We start from the raw sequence: 19166 nt of genomic DNA on the forward strand, positions 1-19166 counted from the left end.
ATGCACACTATTGTTTCTGGGCTGTACTATGGGTACAAACAACAACTAGCATACACATATGTGGTATAGCTTCGATGATCAGGAGCAGAAGAATTCATTTTGGGTTGTTCTTACTTATGGTAATAGCAAGAAATGTACAGCTAATTAAAAAAAATACTTAATTTTTTTACTATTTTGGGCCAGTTTTCCTTCTTTTAAGAATAAAAAAAAAAGAAAAAATCAGAAGATATCTATTACCTTATTCCCCCCCCCCCCCCCAAGAAAGCCCAATTGGTCCCGAGAAAAAGCAAGGTATAATCCACCTGGATACACAAAGTAGTTGCAATGATATGTAGTTTTAATAAAACATGTCAAAGTTGCAAAATGGTGCTTAGTCGTTAACATTTGTTTTATCCTTAGTCACTAAGGGGTTAACCTGTACAGCTGCAAAATGAAAGCTAAAGCTGGAATTAAGCTGTACACGGGGCCCTCTGAGTACATTTTTTGCAACATTTTTACATTAACCTTGAGGTGCTTCCAATATTCCCAATATGTCCTCTTTGAATGAGTCCCACAATCTGTTCTATAAACTCTACAAATCTTGCTACAGGTGAGTTGTCTCATTTCTCAAGATATATCCATAGGTGGTAGGGCAGTAATTTTGATAGAGATGTTCCACCAATGTGTTACTTCCAGGTACCATAGATATACCTTTGTTATTCATGTAATTCCAAAGATGTAAAGCATAGGAGTTATTAAAGGTTGGCAAATTCTGCCAGACTTCAAAATACCTTCTCCACGATGGATACCCGATGGGGTAGAAACGTTGAGGATGAAAATAACTGATGTTTGTGCACATGACATCATCTGTAGAGTTAAATACCGGCATGCCACACAATTTCTTCACAACACGTGTGAAAAGCTCTGGCCCTTGGTGGCCCCATATTTCTCCCCTGTAGTTCTCAACAAAGTTCTCCATAAACTGCCATGTCAGCTGGTAATGTGAGGAGAGGCCAAAAACACTACTGCTAGTAGCTGTGAACGTTTCGGCTGCTACAAAATGGTCCTGGGGTATTGGGCGAAGTGAGATGACATCGGTATCCATGTAAATTCCACCGTATTTCCACATCATGGCAAACCTGCAGGCATCTGAGCTAACATGGGTCCAGTGGACTTCTTCTTTAGGGTTAACCTGGTAATCCAGAGAAGTACATTTAAAATATAGTTTAGCTTTTAAATTAAAGGGTAACTTTTCTGTTACCAAAAAATTTAACTAACTGCATGCAAGAAGGAAATACCTGAGTGCCTCATTGAGGTGACCCCTACATGCTGCAGCCTGGGCACTATGTGTACTGTCTTCAACAATGCTTTCTCAGTCTATATTCTCTATGAGCCATCATATAACAAACCAGAACCCTTGTCCACTTTATTAGAACTCGACTCCCAGTCTCCAATTCGGAGCGCACTTTACACCTCAGGCTCAAGTGTAATGTTCTGGTACCTTTGGGTACCCTAATTACTCTTTCATAAGTGTATGCGCCCCACCATTCTCTTTTGGTAAGATGCGCATACACCTTTAAGACTGATGCTGTCATCACTGAGCGCCGGACTGGATGGCTATTTAGATCGCCGGCTCTCACTCACATGTGTTCGTTCAAACTGCTTTGTGCCTTGATGCTAACCTGTCTTGAAGCTCTCATGCTTGCAAGCATACCTCGCTGTCGGAACCACGCTGCGCTGATCCCTGTATCCCGCTACCGGATCATCCGCTCTTGCCGAACCTCTCCTCTGCTACATTGCTATTAGTGATAAGTACCCCACAGGGGAAACCTCTATAACCTTTATACTAAAGCTTACACTATCTAGCTCTGCATACTAAGGACTATTACTACATCTGCATTATCTAAGATTGCTAGCTCTTGAGCCTACTACCACCTGTTCTTGCACTGGGTTGATCTCTCTTGTATGTCCACCTGCTACTCTGTCATCTGCTACCATACATGATTGCTAAACCTATCTGCATCCCATCTGCTACTATCTTACTTTCAAGAACATTTCCTTTCAAGTGTCTGTCATCTACCATCTCTACCCAACCTGTCTCTTCAGCCTATCATCACTGTGTTACTATATACATAAGTCACTCTAGGAAACATCTTATTGAGTGTGTGTATTTACTTGCTGAATTGAGATCATCCACACATGATGAGTCATTGAGAGTTGGGATTGGTGTCTCAGCGTTTCTCTACATGACTACTGAAGTAGAATATTTCTGCAGCTGAAAATCCACATCATACATAAAACGCAGAAGCGTTACAGATTGAACGAACCACAAATGGATTCAGCAGAAATAACCACTCAGATGACACAATTAAAACAGCAAGCACCTGCGTTAATACACGCACTTGCTGAATTAAAAGAAGACAATCAGGCTCTGTCGCAGCAGGTAATTAGACTGACACAACTTACCACTGCTCAGTCCCCTGAACCCAAAATAAATCCTCCTTTGGTATTTACAGGCGATCGCAAAAAATTTTGCGAATTTAAAAACGCATGTGAGTTACTTTTCTTGCTAAAACCCCGTACCTACCTTACTGATCACATTAAGGTTTGTACTATTATTTCTTACCTAACAGGCGATCCTCGGGCCTGGGCAGACTCTCTTTTTGAGAAAAGCAACCAGCTTCTCAACTCCTATGCCTTGTTCCTAGCAGAACTCACTAGCCTATATGATGATCCCAATAGGCAGAGTACTGCCGATCTTCAATTAAGATCCTTTAAACAAGGTGGGAGACCTGTAGAAGACTTTGTCGCAGAATTCAAGAGATGGACCCTTGATTCAGAATGGAATGATGCATCTCTGAAATCCCAATTTAGGCTTGGCCTATCAGAGGCCGTTAAAGACGAGCTCGCCCGAGCGGATCTGCCAAAAACCCTGGATGCATTGATACAACTCAGTATCACCATAGATAGAAGACTACGAGAAAGAAAGGCTGAGAAAATGGGAATGCCATTATCCAGTTCTTCTCGGATTTCGGCCGTTGACCCCGTTCCTATGGAGGTAGGAACCATACGCCCACCTCTATCAACTATGGAAAGAGCCAGAAGACGATCTGGTAATCTCTGCTTGTACTGTGCATCCCCGGATCACAAGATAAACGTCTGTCCCCTAGTCCACAAAAAGAAGGGTGAGTGTTCACATGTCCTCCTAGGGGGATTGACAACTTCAATCACTAACCCTTACCTTTCTGTTTGCTTAACATTACAGTGGGACCAGAACAGGATTACTACTAAGGCCATGATTGACACAGGATCTTGTGGAAATTATATTGACATACGTTTTGCTGCTTTAAATAAAGTTCCTATTATTTCTAAACTTAAACCTGTCTCAGTGAGTCTTAACGGTGTTCCTTTATCCTCTGGTCCAATCACTGATCAGACACAGGCACTCCTAGTCACTACTAACGGGTCTCATATGGAGACCACTACCTTCGATCTAATACCTTCACCCCATTTTCCCATTGTTTTGGGACTTCCCTGGTTGCACACACATCAACCAACCATAGATTGGAAGGAACGGACCCTGACCTTCCTCTCTTGCTATTGCGAGGGTACGTGTAACCTCCTGTCTTTCGGGAAGATCCTGTCTGTGGTGACAGATGAGATTGCACCACTATGTTATCAGGATCTCTCTGAGGTTTTTCTTGAGAAAAATGCTCAAGCACTACCTCCCCATCGAGACTATGATTGTAGCATTGATCTACTCCCAAATAGCAAATTGCCGTTCGGTCATGTTTATCCTCTTTCACGGGATGAACTTTCCCATCTCAAAGACTATTTGGATGAGAATTTGGAAAAAGGTTTTATTAGACCTTCCACTTCTTCCACAGCAGCAGGACTCTTTTTTTGTCCGCAATAAGGACTCAAGTCTCAGGCCTATCATCGACTATAGGCAATTGAATGCTATTACAATAAAAGATCGCTATCCTCTACCGCTTATCCCTGAGCTCATTGAGCAGGTGCGTGGAGCTACCTATTTTTCAAAATTGGACCTGAAAGGAGCATACAATCTCATTCGAATCCGTGATGGACACGAGTGGAAGACTGCATTCAGAACCAGATACGGATTGTTCGAATATCTTGTAATGCCATTCGGGCTATGCAACGCCCCTGCAGTTTTTCAACGATTTATAAACGATATTTTCAGAGACTTACTAGATGTCTGTGTTGTGGTATATCTGGACGATATACTTATATATTCACGATCCCTGTCTGAACACATAAGACATGTAAGACTAGTATTATCGAGATTGCTTGCACACAACCTTTATGTGAAACTGAAAAAATGCTTGTTTCATAAAGAAGAGGTACTGTTTCTAGGCTACATCATATCCAAAACAGGAATCGAGATGGACATGAGTAAGATATCCTGCATTCAGGATTGGCCTACACCAACCACACGCAAGGCGCTACAGCGATTCCTTGGATTTTCGAATTTCTACAGGAAGTTCATTAGAAACTTCTCTGCCATTGTGAGACCCCTCACACAGCTCACTAGCATTAAAAAACCATTCAAATGGTCAGATGAAGCAAATAAAGCTTTTCACCTGTTAAAGACAAGGTTTACTTGGCAGTGGCATGCAATGCCAGGCTGCAGCAAGCAAAGCCAACAAAATACTGGGATGTATAAAAAAGGGGATTCACTCCAGAAATAAAGAGATTATTCTCCCGCTCTACAAGACTCTGGTCCGGCCACATCTGGAGTATGCTGTCCAGTTCTGGGCACCGGTCCTTAGAAAGGATGTGCTGGAACTGGAGAAAGTCCAGAGAAGGGCAACAAAAATAATTAGGGGGATGGAGGACATCAGCTATGAAGAAAGACTACAAGCCCTGAACTTATTCTCTCTGGAGAAGAGACGATTGAGGGGGGATATGATATCAATGTACAAATACTGTACTGGCGACCCGAGCATAAGGAACAAACTATTCAGAGAAAGGAGATACAATAAGACACGTGGCCACTCACTAAAACTAGAGGAAAGGCGGTTTAACCTTAAAGTGCGTAAGGGGTTCTTCACTGTAAGAGCGGTAAGGATGTGGAATTCTCTTCCACAAGCAGTCGTATCAGCAGGGAGCATTGATAGTTTCAAAAAACTGTTAGATGGACACCTTAAAGACCACAACATACAGGGGTATACAATGTACGGCTAAAAGCAAACACACACACACATCATAGGTTGAACTGGATGGACTGATGTCTTTTTTCAACCTCACTAACTATATAACTATATAACTATATATAACTACTTCTGCTCCCATACTACGCCATCCAGACCCATCCCTCCAATACATTCTGGAAGTAGATGCGTCAAACATGGCAGTAGGAGCAATACTCTCCCAACGACCAACCCACACTTCACCACTTCATCCAGTCGCCTTTTTTTCTAAATCCCTAAGCAGTCCAGAGATAAATTACCCCGTGGGTGAAAAGGAACTGCTTGCTATAAAATTGGCTCTGGAGAATTGGCGACATCTACTCGAAGGCACCCAATTACCAATACTTATATACACGGACCATAAAAATCTCCAATATTTTCAGACTAACAAAACTCTCTCGCACTGACAGGTACGATGGTCACTATTCTTTCTAAGGTTTAACTTCCTAGTGACCTACACACCTGCAGATAAGAACAAAAAGGCGGATGCACTATCACGACTAACTGAAGAAAACTACTTCGAAATCCCTTCCGTTCCTATAATACCTCACAAACGCATTATTGGAGTTGTCCGTTCCTTGAAGGAAGAGGTTTTGCATGGTATAAGTTTGGATTCACCCCCACCACAACTAAATACTGATGCAGAAGGCTTCCTCTACTACAACGACAAACTTTACATACCACCTACCATACGCACCAAGATCTTGGAATTATCGCATGATGTGCCTATGGCAGGACATATGGGTATGACAAAGACTCTTATGCCCCATACACACGTGCAGATTATCTGAAGACTTTTGTCTGCAGACTTACCTTTTCTATGTAGTGCAAGGGCCTGCCGGATTGCATACAAATTGAAAGTGTTTAGGTTTGACCTCATATTATATGGTTTTGGTAAGTCTGCAGACAAAAGTCTTCAGATAATCTGCACGTGTGTACAGGGCATGAATCTGATTACCAGGCAATTCTGGTGGCCTGACATGAAAACATCTATACAAAAATTCGTCTCTTCATGCAATGTCTGTGCCAGGTCCAAAATTGACACTACGAGACCATCCGGTCTACTATGCAGTCTACCAATACCCCAAACTCCATGGGAAGTTGTGTCCTTGGACTTTATAGTGGAATTGCCTCCTTCCAAAGGATTTAATACCATCTTAGTGTCAGTGGACCATCTGACAAAAATGGCACATTTCATTGCTATTCGCAGACTACCTTCGTCCAAACAAACGGCAGAACTCCTGATGAAACATGTCTTTAAGTTACATGGTATCCCAAAAACTCTTCTGTCTGACCGTGGATCACAATTTATTTCCAAGTTCTGGCAAGAACTATGTCACATACTACGGATCGAGCGGAAGCTCACTTCTCCTTACCATCCGCAGACCAACGGACAGACTGAAAGAGTCAACCAATGCATCGAGCAATATTTACGTTGTTACACTTCTTACCAACAGGATGATTGGGTGGATCTTCTCCCTCTGGCAGAATTTGCCTACAACAACGCAACCCACAGTACGACCAAGCAGAGTCCGTTCTACTTGAGCTATGGGTTTCATCCCTCTATTCTTCCACCACGCATCCTTCCTTCAAATAACCCAGTAGCTTCAGACTATCTTACCCAAATAAAGGACTCTCTGGGTTTGCTTAATATTACCATTGCACACGCTCATAGTCAACAAAAGAAGTACTATGATCTTCGCAGAAGACCTTCTCCTCAGTACGCTATCGGGGACCTCGTTTGGCTCTCAACAAAAAATTTAAGACTGAAAATCCCTAGCAAAAAGCTTGGACCTCTGTTCTTGGGACCTTTCCCAATCAAGAAACTTATTGGAAAAGCTGCAGTACAGCTTACATTGCCAATAGACCTCAAAATACATCCCATTTTCCATGTGTCGCTACTGAAGCCCCATGTTCCTGACCAAGGAATAAGGCCTACTATCCCACCTCCTCCTCCTGTACAAGTTGAAGGTGGAGAAGAATATGAGATAAAAGAGATTCTTGATTCTCGTATCCACAGAGGAAGACTTCAGTACTTGGTTCGATGGAAGAACTATGGGCCCCAAGACGACACCTGGCTAAACACCTCTGACATACATGCCTCTAGATTAATCCGCAATTTTCATGCGAAGTACCCAGACAAACCAGCTCCAGAGGCCTTCAGGAGCCGGCCTTAAGGGGGGGGTACTGTAATGTTCTGGTACCTTTGGGTACCCTAATTACTCTTTCATAAGTGTATGCGCCCCACCATTCTCTTTTGGTAAGGTGCGCATACACCTTTAAGACTGATGCTGTCATCACTGAGCGCCGGACTGGATGGCTATTTAGATCGCCGGCTCTCACTCACATGTGTTCGTTCAAACTGCTTTGTGCCTTGATGCTAACCTGTCTTGAAGCTCTCATGCTTGCAAGCATACCTCGCTGTCGGAACCACGCTGCGCTGATCCCTGTATCCCGCTACCGGATCATCCGCTCTTGCCGAACCTCTCCTCTACTACATTGCTATTAGTGATAAGTACCCCACAGGGGAAACCTCTATAACCTTTATACTAAAGCTTACACTATCTAGCTCTGCATACTAAGGACTATTATTACATCTGCATTATCTAAGATTGCTAGCTCTTGAGCCTACTACCACCTGTTCTTGCACTGGGTTGATCTCTCTTGTATGTCCACCTGCTACTCTGTCATCTGCTACCATACATGATTGCTAAACCTATCTGCATCCCATCTGCTACTATCTTACTTTCAAGAACATTTCCTTTCAAGTGTCTGTCATCTACCATCTCTACCCAACCTGTCTCTTCAGCCTATCATCACTGTGTTACTATATACATAAGTCACTCTAGGAAACATCTTATTGAGTGTGTGTATTTACTTGCTGAATTGAGATCATCCACACATGATGAGTCATTGAGAGTTGGGATTGGTGTCTCAGCGTTTCTCTACATGACTACTGAAGTGGAATATTTCTGCAGCTGAAAATCCACATCATACATAAAACGCAGGAGCGTTACATCAAGCTGCAATGTGCATCACCCATCTTTCCACATAGGAACACTTTTTAATAAATAAACAGCTACCCTTTAACCACTTCAGCCCGGAAGGTTTTACCCTCTTAATGACCAGGCCATTTTTTGCGATTCGGCACTACGTTACTTTAACCGGTTGCCGACCGCCGCAAGTACATATACTGCGGCGGTCAGCCCCGGCCAGGCAAAGTGGTGTATGGGTACGTCACTAGCCTGTCACTTGCTTGTGAGCCAATAGCCGGCTCGTTCCCTGGGAAGTCCGTGCGTGTGACCGGCGGACCCGATGTCCGCCGGTCACTCGCGATCGTCCACCGTGAAGGGAGAAAGGCAGGCGGCTAATGTAAACAAGCCGTCTGTCATTCTCCCCTGTGTATGAATAGTGATCATGCGGTTCTACTATGTAGGACTGTTGATCAATGTTCCTACACCAGTAGCCATGTTCAATCACAGTTAGAAGCACGCCCCTAGGGACACACTTTACCCCTCCTTCCCCAATAAAGTTAACCCCTTCCCTGCCAGTGTCATTTTGCAGTAACAGTGCATATATATAGCACTGATTACTGTAGTAATGTCACTGGTAACCCCAAAAGTGTCAAAAATGACAGTCAAAGGTCCGATCTGTCCGCCGCAATGTCGCAGTACCGCAAAAAAAAATCGCAGATCGCCAACATTACGTGTTTAAAAAAAAACACTAAAAATGGCAGAAATCTTTCCCTTAGTTAGTAAACGCAATAACTTTTGCGCAAACCAATCAAAATACGCTTTTTGCAATTTTTTTTAGCAAACATATGTAGCATAAAACAAATTGGCCTAAAATGTTAAAAAATTTTGATTTTTATATTTTTTTTAGGGGGAATTTCATTTAAAAAAATTTGAAAAATATTGTTATTTTTGCAAAATTGACGCTCTTTTTTTTGTTTATAGCGCAAAAAGTAGAAATCGCACAGGTGATCAAATACCACCAAAAGAAAGCTCTGTTTGTAGGAAAAAAGGACATTAAATTTGTTTAGGTACAGCGTTGCACGACCGCGCAATTGTCCGTTAAAGTCACGCAGTGCCGAATCGCAAAAAAAAACCCTGGTCAGGAAGGGGGTAAAATCTTCCGGGGCTTAAGTGGTTAACGGAAGATTTTGCAGTTGTGCGACGCTGTACCCAAATAAAATTGATGTACTTTTTTCCCACAAATAGAGCTTTCTTTTGGTGGTATTTCATCACCTGTGCAATTTTTAGATTTTGCGCTATAAACAAAAAAATTATATATGCGGCAGGCAGTCCAGAAGTGGTTAAAGCAAGCTCTCTCTTACCTCTGTGGCTATAGGCATTTGTGAAGATATTCATCTTCAAAGTTCACAACAGAGGCTCTAAAAGCTCATTTTTTTAATTTGAGAGCTGGACAGCCTGCCAGTCCTCTAATGTTAACACATAGGGGGTGTTTCTTAGCTGCTATAAACCAAGTGAAGCCTGACTTAAAAATCTTTGTTGTGATAGTTGGGGATTTTTGAGAATTAATTACTTAATAGTACATGCAGCTGGAGAGATCAGTGATGGTTTGTTTTAAAAACTCTTTTACTGATTGTTAAAAATATGCACATTATTTAATGTCTATAGTCTGGACACAGGTGCACTTAAAGTAATTCATCCCTCTCGTTTAGCAGTTAGCTTCCTATGCCACATCCTTCTTGGACATTGAATAAGGATAAGGCGTGTAACTACAGGGGTTGCAGGGGTAGGAATTGCAACCTCGCCCCATGCTCTGTGGCTCCCCTGTACACCTGAAAAGCAGGGAAAGCGAGGGCAGCATAAAGAGGAACCATTACCCCCCATTTTCCTCCTGGAGCCTTTTAAAGCCTGCTTCTCCTCCTCTCCCCCATCACAGGCAATTAGTGGGGGAGAGGAGGAGAAGGAGGAAATTGGAGGGGATTGGTTCATTTAAATGCTGCCTCTGTCGTCCCTCCTATCCAGGTTCTGCTCCTCCTGGGCCCCTGTGTGCTCTTTTGCCCTGTGTGCTCCCTGATCATTTCCCCACCACGCTGCTAGCATCCCCCCCCCTCCCCCTCCCGCTGGCTGTTGGAGATAGATGAAGAGAGGGGGAAGAGGCTTGTAAATGTGCCATTTACTGCCCCCTTCCCTTTCTGAATGGACACAGTGGGTGATCATTACTATTCACTGACTCTGTTAATTCATAACTGAAGCATAGTAAACTATGTTTACTTCGCTTCATTCTGTGAATGAATGGGAAACTCTGTACAGAGCTATTTTTGTCCATTAATTTTGTGCAGCTGAGGCTGCAGAGGTGGAGATTGAGGATTGTGTCTTAAAGGTGAAACATCAGTTTAACCCCCTGACATCTCAACAAATCCCCTCAATGGGGCTCCTAAAAATAAATAAATAAATAAATAAAACAAAATGGGTAAAAAAAAATAAAAATAATAAAAAACTACTGACACCAGTCAAGGACACATTTTAAGGAAACGGCTGGCAACTCTTACCTGCATTGGAGGAGCTGCCACCTGCCAAAATGGAAAGAAAACATCCCCTATAGTCAATTCTGCAGGTTGCGCACAAATTGTACAGATACTGTAGAATATTTGTCGCAAGCTGAAATACTGGAGAGAAAATTTGTTGAGAAGGGGTATGCCTTGCAACATATTCATAGAGCCAGAGACCTAGAGGGTTGTGAGAATATGGAACCTACAGGGAAGAATGGGGCCCCTCGGGATATAATGTTCATTACCAAATATAACGACCAACACTGGGCCATTAAGAGGGCATTACAGAAACACTGGCCTATCCTGATGCAAGATTCAGCCCTCAGTAGAGTGCTCCCAAATAAACCCAAGGTTGTGTTCAGAGGGGCCAATAATATCAAGAGCATGGTGGCACCTAGTAAAATTCAAACTGAAAGGCATATAGACAGAGTTACCAACATTCCCATGCTCTTTAACATGGTAGGCTCATATAGGTGTAAGCAGAGCAGGTGTAAGGCCTGCTCCTTTATGCAACATGGTAAAAGTAGTTTTCTGTCCACAGAAGGTCGCTCTTACAACATCCAACAGTTCATTAGTTGTGGTACACAATTCGTGGTCTATGGTCTGAGGTGCCCCTGTGGTCTGCTCTACATAGGGAGGACAGTCAGGGCTATGCGTACAAGATTTGGAGAACATCGCCGCTATATAGAGCAGAAAAAAAGATAAGCATAGCATGCCCAGGCACTTTTGTAAAGTGCATGGAGGTAGCACTACAGGCCTGGAATTATTTGGCATTGAAGCCATATCTATGGCTCTCCCAGAGGGGGAAAGGTTCTCCAGATTGTGTAGACAAGAAACCTTCTGGATATTCTCGCTTGGGTCCATGTCGCCAGGGGGACTTAACGAGGAACTGGAAGTAAACACCATTATCTGACCGTATACTGGTGGAGTGGATATATATATATATATATATATATATATATATATACACCAAATATCAGTGTGTATATATATATATATATATATATATATATATATATAAATACATTCTTTATATATATTTTTTATTTTTTAATACCTTTTAGTAATTTTAAAGTTCACAGCATAATTATGGATACATTTTTATATATATATATATATATATATATATATATATATTCATGTGTAGTCTAGAATTTTCCAAGGGTTTTTTTTTTTAGCACCTTGTATGTCATCGACATATAAGGATAGGTGCGTTGTACTGTTATACATTTTGTGTATTTCCATATGCTTTAGTCTTATAATGTCTTAAGATTTCATATTTATATTAATTTTAATTTGTTGTCCATACATTATACTATATTGTATCAATAAGGTTGTATGGCAGCCCGATAGCCCCTTGCTCCTCCCCCCTATTATGGGTGACATTTAAATGTAAATGTCCACAATTAGGGCCAGAGGATACGGGTATATAATAGGGAGGCAGTACAGGAAGCAGGGCGGGACCTGAAGAAGGAGGCTCTACCTCAAAAACGCATTGTCCATAGCAACCATAACGTGGAGTTGCATCCCCTTCGATCCCTCCATCCATCAGCCCAATACCACACATAGCCTCGGCCTCTATCTGGCGGTGATTGATGGCGGGCGGGTGTGCAGGTGCAATGTTGTCTACCCGTACAGATCCGGCAGGGGGACAGGAGCAGGAAGTGTCTGGAGAGCGGGCTGGAGCGGTGTGAGCCACGAGAGGCGAGATCGGAGGTCACCCTGGAGGGAAAGGAGGAGCAGGAGGCTACCACTGATGCATCTGTCCTTAAAGGACATAAATGTGAGTGTAACTTTTACTTGTATCGTATTGTCCATTAATAAAGCGTTATTACCCGAGGTCTGCATGCGCTCTCTTCCCTACAGTCTATTATTGACACCAGTGGCAGGACTACCAAGGTCCCAAAGGTCGCACTTGCGATCAGGCTCTGGCATTCCACCACCGGACTCAGAGGGAAAGTCACTGGTTGGGGGTCAGGGTGGCTCTTCATTTTTCTTTGCACCTGGGCCCTGAAGGTTCTAGTTACAACCCTGATAAGGATCATCACCTCTGCCCTCTGTTTTATGAAAGTGCTATTGTGCTTGAAAATGTTTTATTGGAAGGTTTTTGGCTTTTTTTAGCTAACCTCTCACCATAACCTGTCGGGTTATCTTTGCTCATTTAAAGTGGAACTGAACTCAAAAAGTGAAGATTTGCTATGCTATAAGGAAAATATAGAAATGTTAATTGTGCCTAAGCAATACTCTGAAAAATGTACCTTTTATCTAATGTTCCTCCTAAAAAAAAATGGCAGTGCACTTCTTGGTATGCGAGTGTGCCCACAGATTTATACCTGTATTTATATAGATCTAAGTGTGTGAGATCTACAGTATATGTATACTTGTGAGATCTAAGGCACTGCTACAACTGACTGCTAGCTTTACCATATTTGGAGGTAGATTTGCTGAGGTCACTACTGTACTGTTCTCCTTGCTAGAAGCCCTGACTTGGGAAAGAAAAGCTCTTCGTCTACCAAGATGGCTGCCTCCACTTAGTGCTGAACAAGGCTGAGTAAGTCAAAATCAGTCATAGGCAACATCAGTTGTTGGGAGACCACAGACAATACTGGTAACTAGCTCCCTGTACAGGCGACTTGTCCCATATGACTTTTTAGGCACATATTCTAGAGGTCAGTTCCTCTTCAATACAGCTAAGAACTTTTTTATCATTTGCAACAGTTGCCACACATTACTGAGCTTCCCATCTGCATGTACCCATTTTCTTTCACTGTTTGCTTTACCCAAAGGTACCCCAATCCATCTCTAACGTACCTTATTAAACCACGGCTTAAGTGGTGTGTTCTCAAATAACTGATCCATTCTCAGAGGGAAGAGATAAATGTTGCTAAAGGGTGTTAGGGTTGGAAATTGTTGTTTTGCTCTCCTTCCATCTTCTTCTGTGGTAATGTCCTGCAGTCCTTTCATGAAGAAGGCCACTGGTCGGTCAGGGTAGACTCGTGCAGCTGATTCAATGGCGCACAGTACCAGGGATGGTGGATTCATTCTGTCTGTGGTCTCCATAAATAAGATTCCATTTCCTTCTCTTAAAATGGTGGAAGCACTGAACGAATTGAAGCTGTTCGAGATAACAAAGTACTTGGAAATTAGGACATTTAAAGGGAGGCCACCTTTATATTTAAAAGAGGCCCTGCCAATATAGGCTATAGCCACTACCATAATTATTAAGATAGTGAATATTCTTCGTTTTTTCTGCATGATTGTAGAGTACAATGGTTGTTCTGCAAGAAAAACAGAACTATATTATATAAAAACCAAAGTGCACATTTACTGCTTAAAAAAATTAAAGGAACACATTAAAAACACATTAGATCTCAATGCAATAATATATCATGCTGGATATCTATACAGATAAGGACTGGGTAATGTGTTAGGAATGAAAGAATGCCACATAATTTGATGGAAATTAATGTGATCAACCTACAGAGGGATGAATTCAAAGACACCCCAAAAATCAAAGTGGGAAAATGATGCAACATTTAAGTCTATTTTGTTGAAATTTCATTGCAGCAACTCAAAATGGTACTCAGTAGCTTGTATGGACCCCACGTGCTTGTATGCATTCCTGACAATGTCGGGACATGCTCCTAATGAGACCAGCCATGGTTTCCTGGGGTATTTCCACCCAGATCTGAACCAGGGCATCACTGAGCTCCTGAACAGACTGAGGTGCAACCTGACTGCGTTGGATGGACCAAAAACATAATGTCCCAGAGGTGTTTTGTTGGATTTAGGTCAGACGAGCATAGAGGCCATTCAATGGTATCAATTCCTTTATCCTCCAGGAACTGGCTGCATACTCTTGTCACATGAGGTCAGGCATTGTTGTGCACCAGGAGGAACCCAGGACCCACTGCACCAGTGTAGCATCTGACAATGGGTCCAAGGATTTCATCCCGATACCGAATGGCAGTCATGGCGCCATTTTCTAGCCTGTAGAGGTCTGGTGTCCTTCCACGGATATGCCTCCCTAGACAATCACTGATCCACCACCAAACCAGACATGCTGAACGATGTTACAGGCAGAAAAATGTTCCCCCACGGTTTTTCCAGACCCTTTCACGTCTGTCACATGTGCTCAGGGTGAACCTGCTCTCATCTGTAAAAAAGCACAGGGCGCCAGTGGCAGCCCTGCCAATTCTGGTGTTCAATGGCAAATGCCAATCGAGCTCCATGGTGGTGGGCAGTGACCACATGGCACACTAGAGGATTTTGGGCCACCTCAAGAAGTCTGTTTCTGATTGTTTGGTCAGGGACATTCACACCAGTGACCTGCTGGAGGTCATTTTGTAGGGCTCTTGCAGTGCTCATCCTGTTTCTCCTTGCACAAAGGAGGAGTTACCGGTCCTGCTGATGGATTAAGGACCTTCTACTGCCCTGTCCAGCTCTCCTAGAGTAACTGCCTGTCTCCTGGACAGGCAGTTTGCGTTCCAAACATGCGCGCTGTGGGCGGCGGTGGTGTCATTACAGCGGAGAGATTCAATCAGCGTTCAGTACTGTTGATATTGGGATTTCTCTGGGGGCAGCTTGCAGCAGTTTCCCTAAATGCTGTGTGCAATCATTACTGGTATATGCTCTGCAATAACACCCTTGTGTGCTGCCTATGTGCGTGATCCTGATGGTTCTATCACCTGTGCAAGTTGGCTGTCTGTGCAGTTTCCACACTATGGATGTATTACTGCCCCCCTTGTGGCCGGCCCTTGTGTAGCGGGATGAGAGGGTGTGTTTAACCCTTTCCTTTCCTCGCTTGCCTGGGCATTCCTTTTGGGTTTTTAACCCTTTTCCTTTCTACCCTTTTTTGTTTTCTTTTAGGTTTTTAAGTCCTTCTAGTTCTGATTGACAATACACGGCACAAGATGGTAAAGACTTTATTAGGTCACTACATCAACATGTACGGGAGAACAGCAGACCAAACAGAAATAAACAAAACCGCCAATCACGTTTAACTTCCGTAAAACTAAGAGGGGTATATGCTAATGCCAGGAGCCTAGCTAATAAGATGGATGAGTTGGAAATGTTAGTACATGAGGAAGACATAGACCTTGTGGGAATAGCGGAGACTTGGTTCGACCCCTCACATGACTGGCTGGCCAATATCCAAGGGTATTCGGTGTACCGGAAGGACAGGGTTGGTAAAAGAGGGGGAGGGGTATGTCTCTATGTCAAGAACAATATAAAGGTGCTAGAAAGGAGTGACATTACGGATGGGATGAGCATGGATTTAGAATCTGTGTGGGTTGAACTCGATAGGGAAGAAGATAAGGGAAAAGTAGTTGTGGGGGTTTGCTATAGGCCACCTAACCAAGGGGAGGAGGTAGAGCTGGAATTTTTAGCACTAATAGGTAAAGCGGCAAAACTAGGATCAGTCATCATATTGGGGGACTTCAATTATCCCGACATTGACTGGGAAGAGGGGACTGCACACTCGCATAAGGCCCGGCTATTCACGGAAACCTTACAGGATAACTACATGTCGCAGTTGGTGGATTCCCCTACTAGAGAGAATGCTATCCTGGATCTATTGATCACTAATGACCCAGACATAATCTCGGAGGTAGGAGTCCAGGACAACCTGGGCTCTAGCGATCACAGGATGATCACATTTAGTATAAATAACAATATAAAAAGGCAAGTGGGGAACATAAGAACCCTAAACTTCAGAAGGGCAGACTTTCCAAAATTGTACTCATTGATGGAAAGGGTAAACTGGGACCAAACCCTGGGATCACTGACCACAGAGGAAAAATGGGAATGCTTTAGAACAATATTAAGCAAAGGCATCTTGCAGTGCATTCCTATGGGGAATAAATTTAGAAGAGACAAAGCCAAACCTGGCTGGCTAAACCGTAGCGTTAAAAAACTTATTAGGGGAAAAAAATTGGCCTTCAAGAAATATAAATCAGAGGGCACAGTATCGGCCTTCCAGCAATACAAGGAGGAAAATAAGAAGTGTAAACACGAAATCAAGATGGCTAAAATCAACTTTGAGAGACAAATAGCGGAGGATAGTAAAAAAAACCCAAAGAAATTCTTTAAATATATCAACAGCAAAAAAACTAGGGCAGAGCATATTGCACACATAATTAACGATGATGGGAGGATGGTTACAGAGGACACTGAAAAAGCAACCGTGCTGAATTCTTTTTTCTCGTCAGTCTTTACGCAGGAAAAGGAAGGGTACACTGACCATGACTGTATGGTTAGTAGTAATACACAGGACTTGCCACTATGGCTAACAGAGGGGGAAATCAGGGAAAGACTGGATAAACTTAACACAAACAAATCACCAGGCCCGGATGGCGTACATCCGAGAGTGCTCAAGGAACTCAGTATGGTTATATCTAGACCACTGTTCCTGATCTTTGCTGACAGTATTAGGACAGGAGTTGTACCAGGGGATTGGAGGAAGGCTAACGTGATTCCGATATTCAAAAAGGGCCAGAGACATATCCCGGGAAATTATAGGCCTGTCAGTCTGACATCAATAGTATGTAAACTTCTGGAGGGGATGATAAGGGACTATATCGTAGAGTATGCTAAAGACAACAACATCATCAGTAGTAACCAGCACGGGTTTACAAATGGGCGTTCTTGTCAAACCAATCTCTTAGCATTCTACGAGGAAGTGAGCTGTGAGCTAGATAGGGGGAGACCAGTGGATGTGGTGTACTTGGATTTCGCTAAGGCGTTTGATACAGTTCCCCACAAGCGCTTAATTTATAAAATAAGGTCTGCAGGTATCGACAGCAGGGTTTGCTCTTGGATACGGAATTGGCTAAAAGGCCGTGTCCAAAGGGTAGTAATAAACAGCGCATACTCAGACTGGTCTGAGGTAGTAAGCGGGGTGCCCCAGGGCTCAGTCCTGGGACCAACCTTGTTCAATTTATTCATAAACAGCATTGAGGAAGGGATCAGTAGTTCGTTATCAGTTTTTGCAGATGACACAAAATTGGCCAGGGCAATAACTGCACAGCATGAAGCAGATATCCTACAGAATGACCTGGACAAAATTACGGAGTGGGCAACGACATGGCAAATGAGGTTTAATGTGGAGAAGTGTAAGGTTTTGCACTTGGGGACCAAAAACATAAAAACACAATACACGTTAGGAGGGGAACCCTTGGGGGAATCAAAAATGGAGAAAGATTTGGGAGTCTTAGTTGATGATAGATTAGGCAACAGCATGCAATGCCAAGCGGCAGCTTCCAAAGCCAACAGAATATTAGCATGCATAAAGAAAGGGATGTATTCCAGAGATAAGACTATAATCCTTCCACTTTATAAAACTCTGGTCCGACCGCATCTGGAGTATTCTGTCCAGTTCTGGTCGCCAGTCCTCAGGAGGGATGTGTTGGAGCTGGAGAAAGTCCAGAGAAGGGCAACTAAACTGATTAGGGGGTTGGAGGACCTTACCTATGAAGAGCGGCTGCAATCGCTCGATTTATTTTCCCTGGAGAAAAGACGTCTGAGAGGGGACATGATAGCAATTTATAAATATCTTAATGGGGATCTCAGCTTAGAAGAAAAGCTGTTCATTCGAAGGAATTGCATGAGGACTCGAGGACATACAATGCGATTAGAGGAGAAGCGTTTTAACCTCAGGCAACGTGGGGGGTTCTTTACTGTTAGGGCTACAAGATTGTGGAATTGTCTACCACAAGAGGTGGTTTCTGCGGGTAGTATGGTGACTTTCAAAAGACTCTTAGACTTACATCTCAAGGATCAGGAGATTGAGGGCTATGTTAGATGATTACAGTCACACACACCTACACAGGTTGAACTGGATGGACTATTGTCTTTATTCAACCTCGCCTACTATGTAACTATGTAACTATATGTAACATTCTTCTTCAAGATTTAGTCATCATTAGTCAACGTCAAAGTTCAGACTTCATAGCTGAATCTCTGAATCCTCCTTTAGGCACCACATCCACCGCCATGTCAGCCGCTCCAAGGAAGTAGCCTGTTGGGGATGAAAGACTTAGGTCCCAGAGGGCAAGTCTCTGTGTGAGCCATACTAAGCCCAGGCGGTTGGACAAGGTTGGGGATTTCCAGCAAATGGAATCTCTGGTGAGGCGAGTGGTGCAGAAGACACTTAAAAGAGTGGGGTACAAGCCGCGAGAAAAGTCCAATAGCCGTTACGGGGTGTTCTTCCACTAGGGACGGCAAGGAAGAACTGGAACCATTCTATTTAAGCCATCCATCTATGAAGACCTCAGAAATCGATGCAGAGCAAGAGTAGTCCCTTTGCCCTTGTGACACCCTTGGTCAAGGCAATGAAGGGGGCATTTACACGAGTAGAACCTGTAGAGTCTCCTGCAAAGCAAGAAGATGTTCTTTAAACACCTCTAGAGAAAGTGTTCTAATTTCCCATTCCTAACGGAAATAAGGGACAT

The 19166-nt window shown here is 43.1% G+C and overlaps 1 protein-coding gene across 1 annotated transcript; it reads right to left on the reverse strand.

The window, feature by feature from the left end:
- Positions 1-257: 257 nt before the first annotated feature.
- LOC309549053 (alpha-1,4-N-acetylglucosaminyltransferase-like) lies at positions 258-13968 on the reverse strand (the record flags this gene model as incomplete). The annotated part of the gene is made up of 2 exons (XM_082249013.1): positions 258-1171; positions 13525-13968. The coding sequence occupies 2 exons, from the start codon at positions 13966-13968 to the stop codon at positions 584-586; spliced, it is 1032 nt and encodes a 343-aa protein (XP_082105139.1). The 3' UTR covers positions 258-583.
- Between the last annotated feature and the right edge of the window lie 5198 nt (positions 13969-19166).

The sequence above is a fragment of the Pelophylax lessonae genome, assembly GCF_965119305.1.
Source record: "Pelophylax lessonae genome assembly, chromosome: 3".
Classification (NCBI taxonomy): Eukaryota; Metazoa; Chordata; class Amphibia; order Anura; family Ranidae; genus Pelophylax; species Pelophylax lessonae.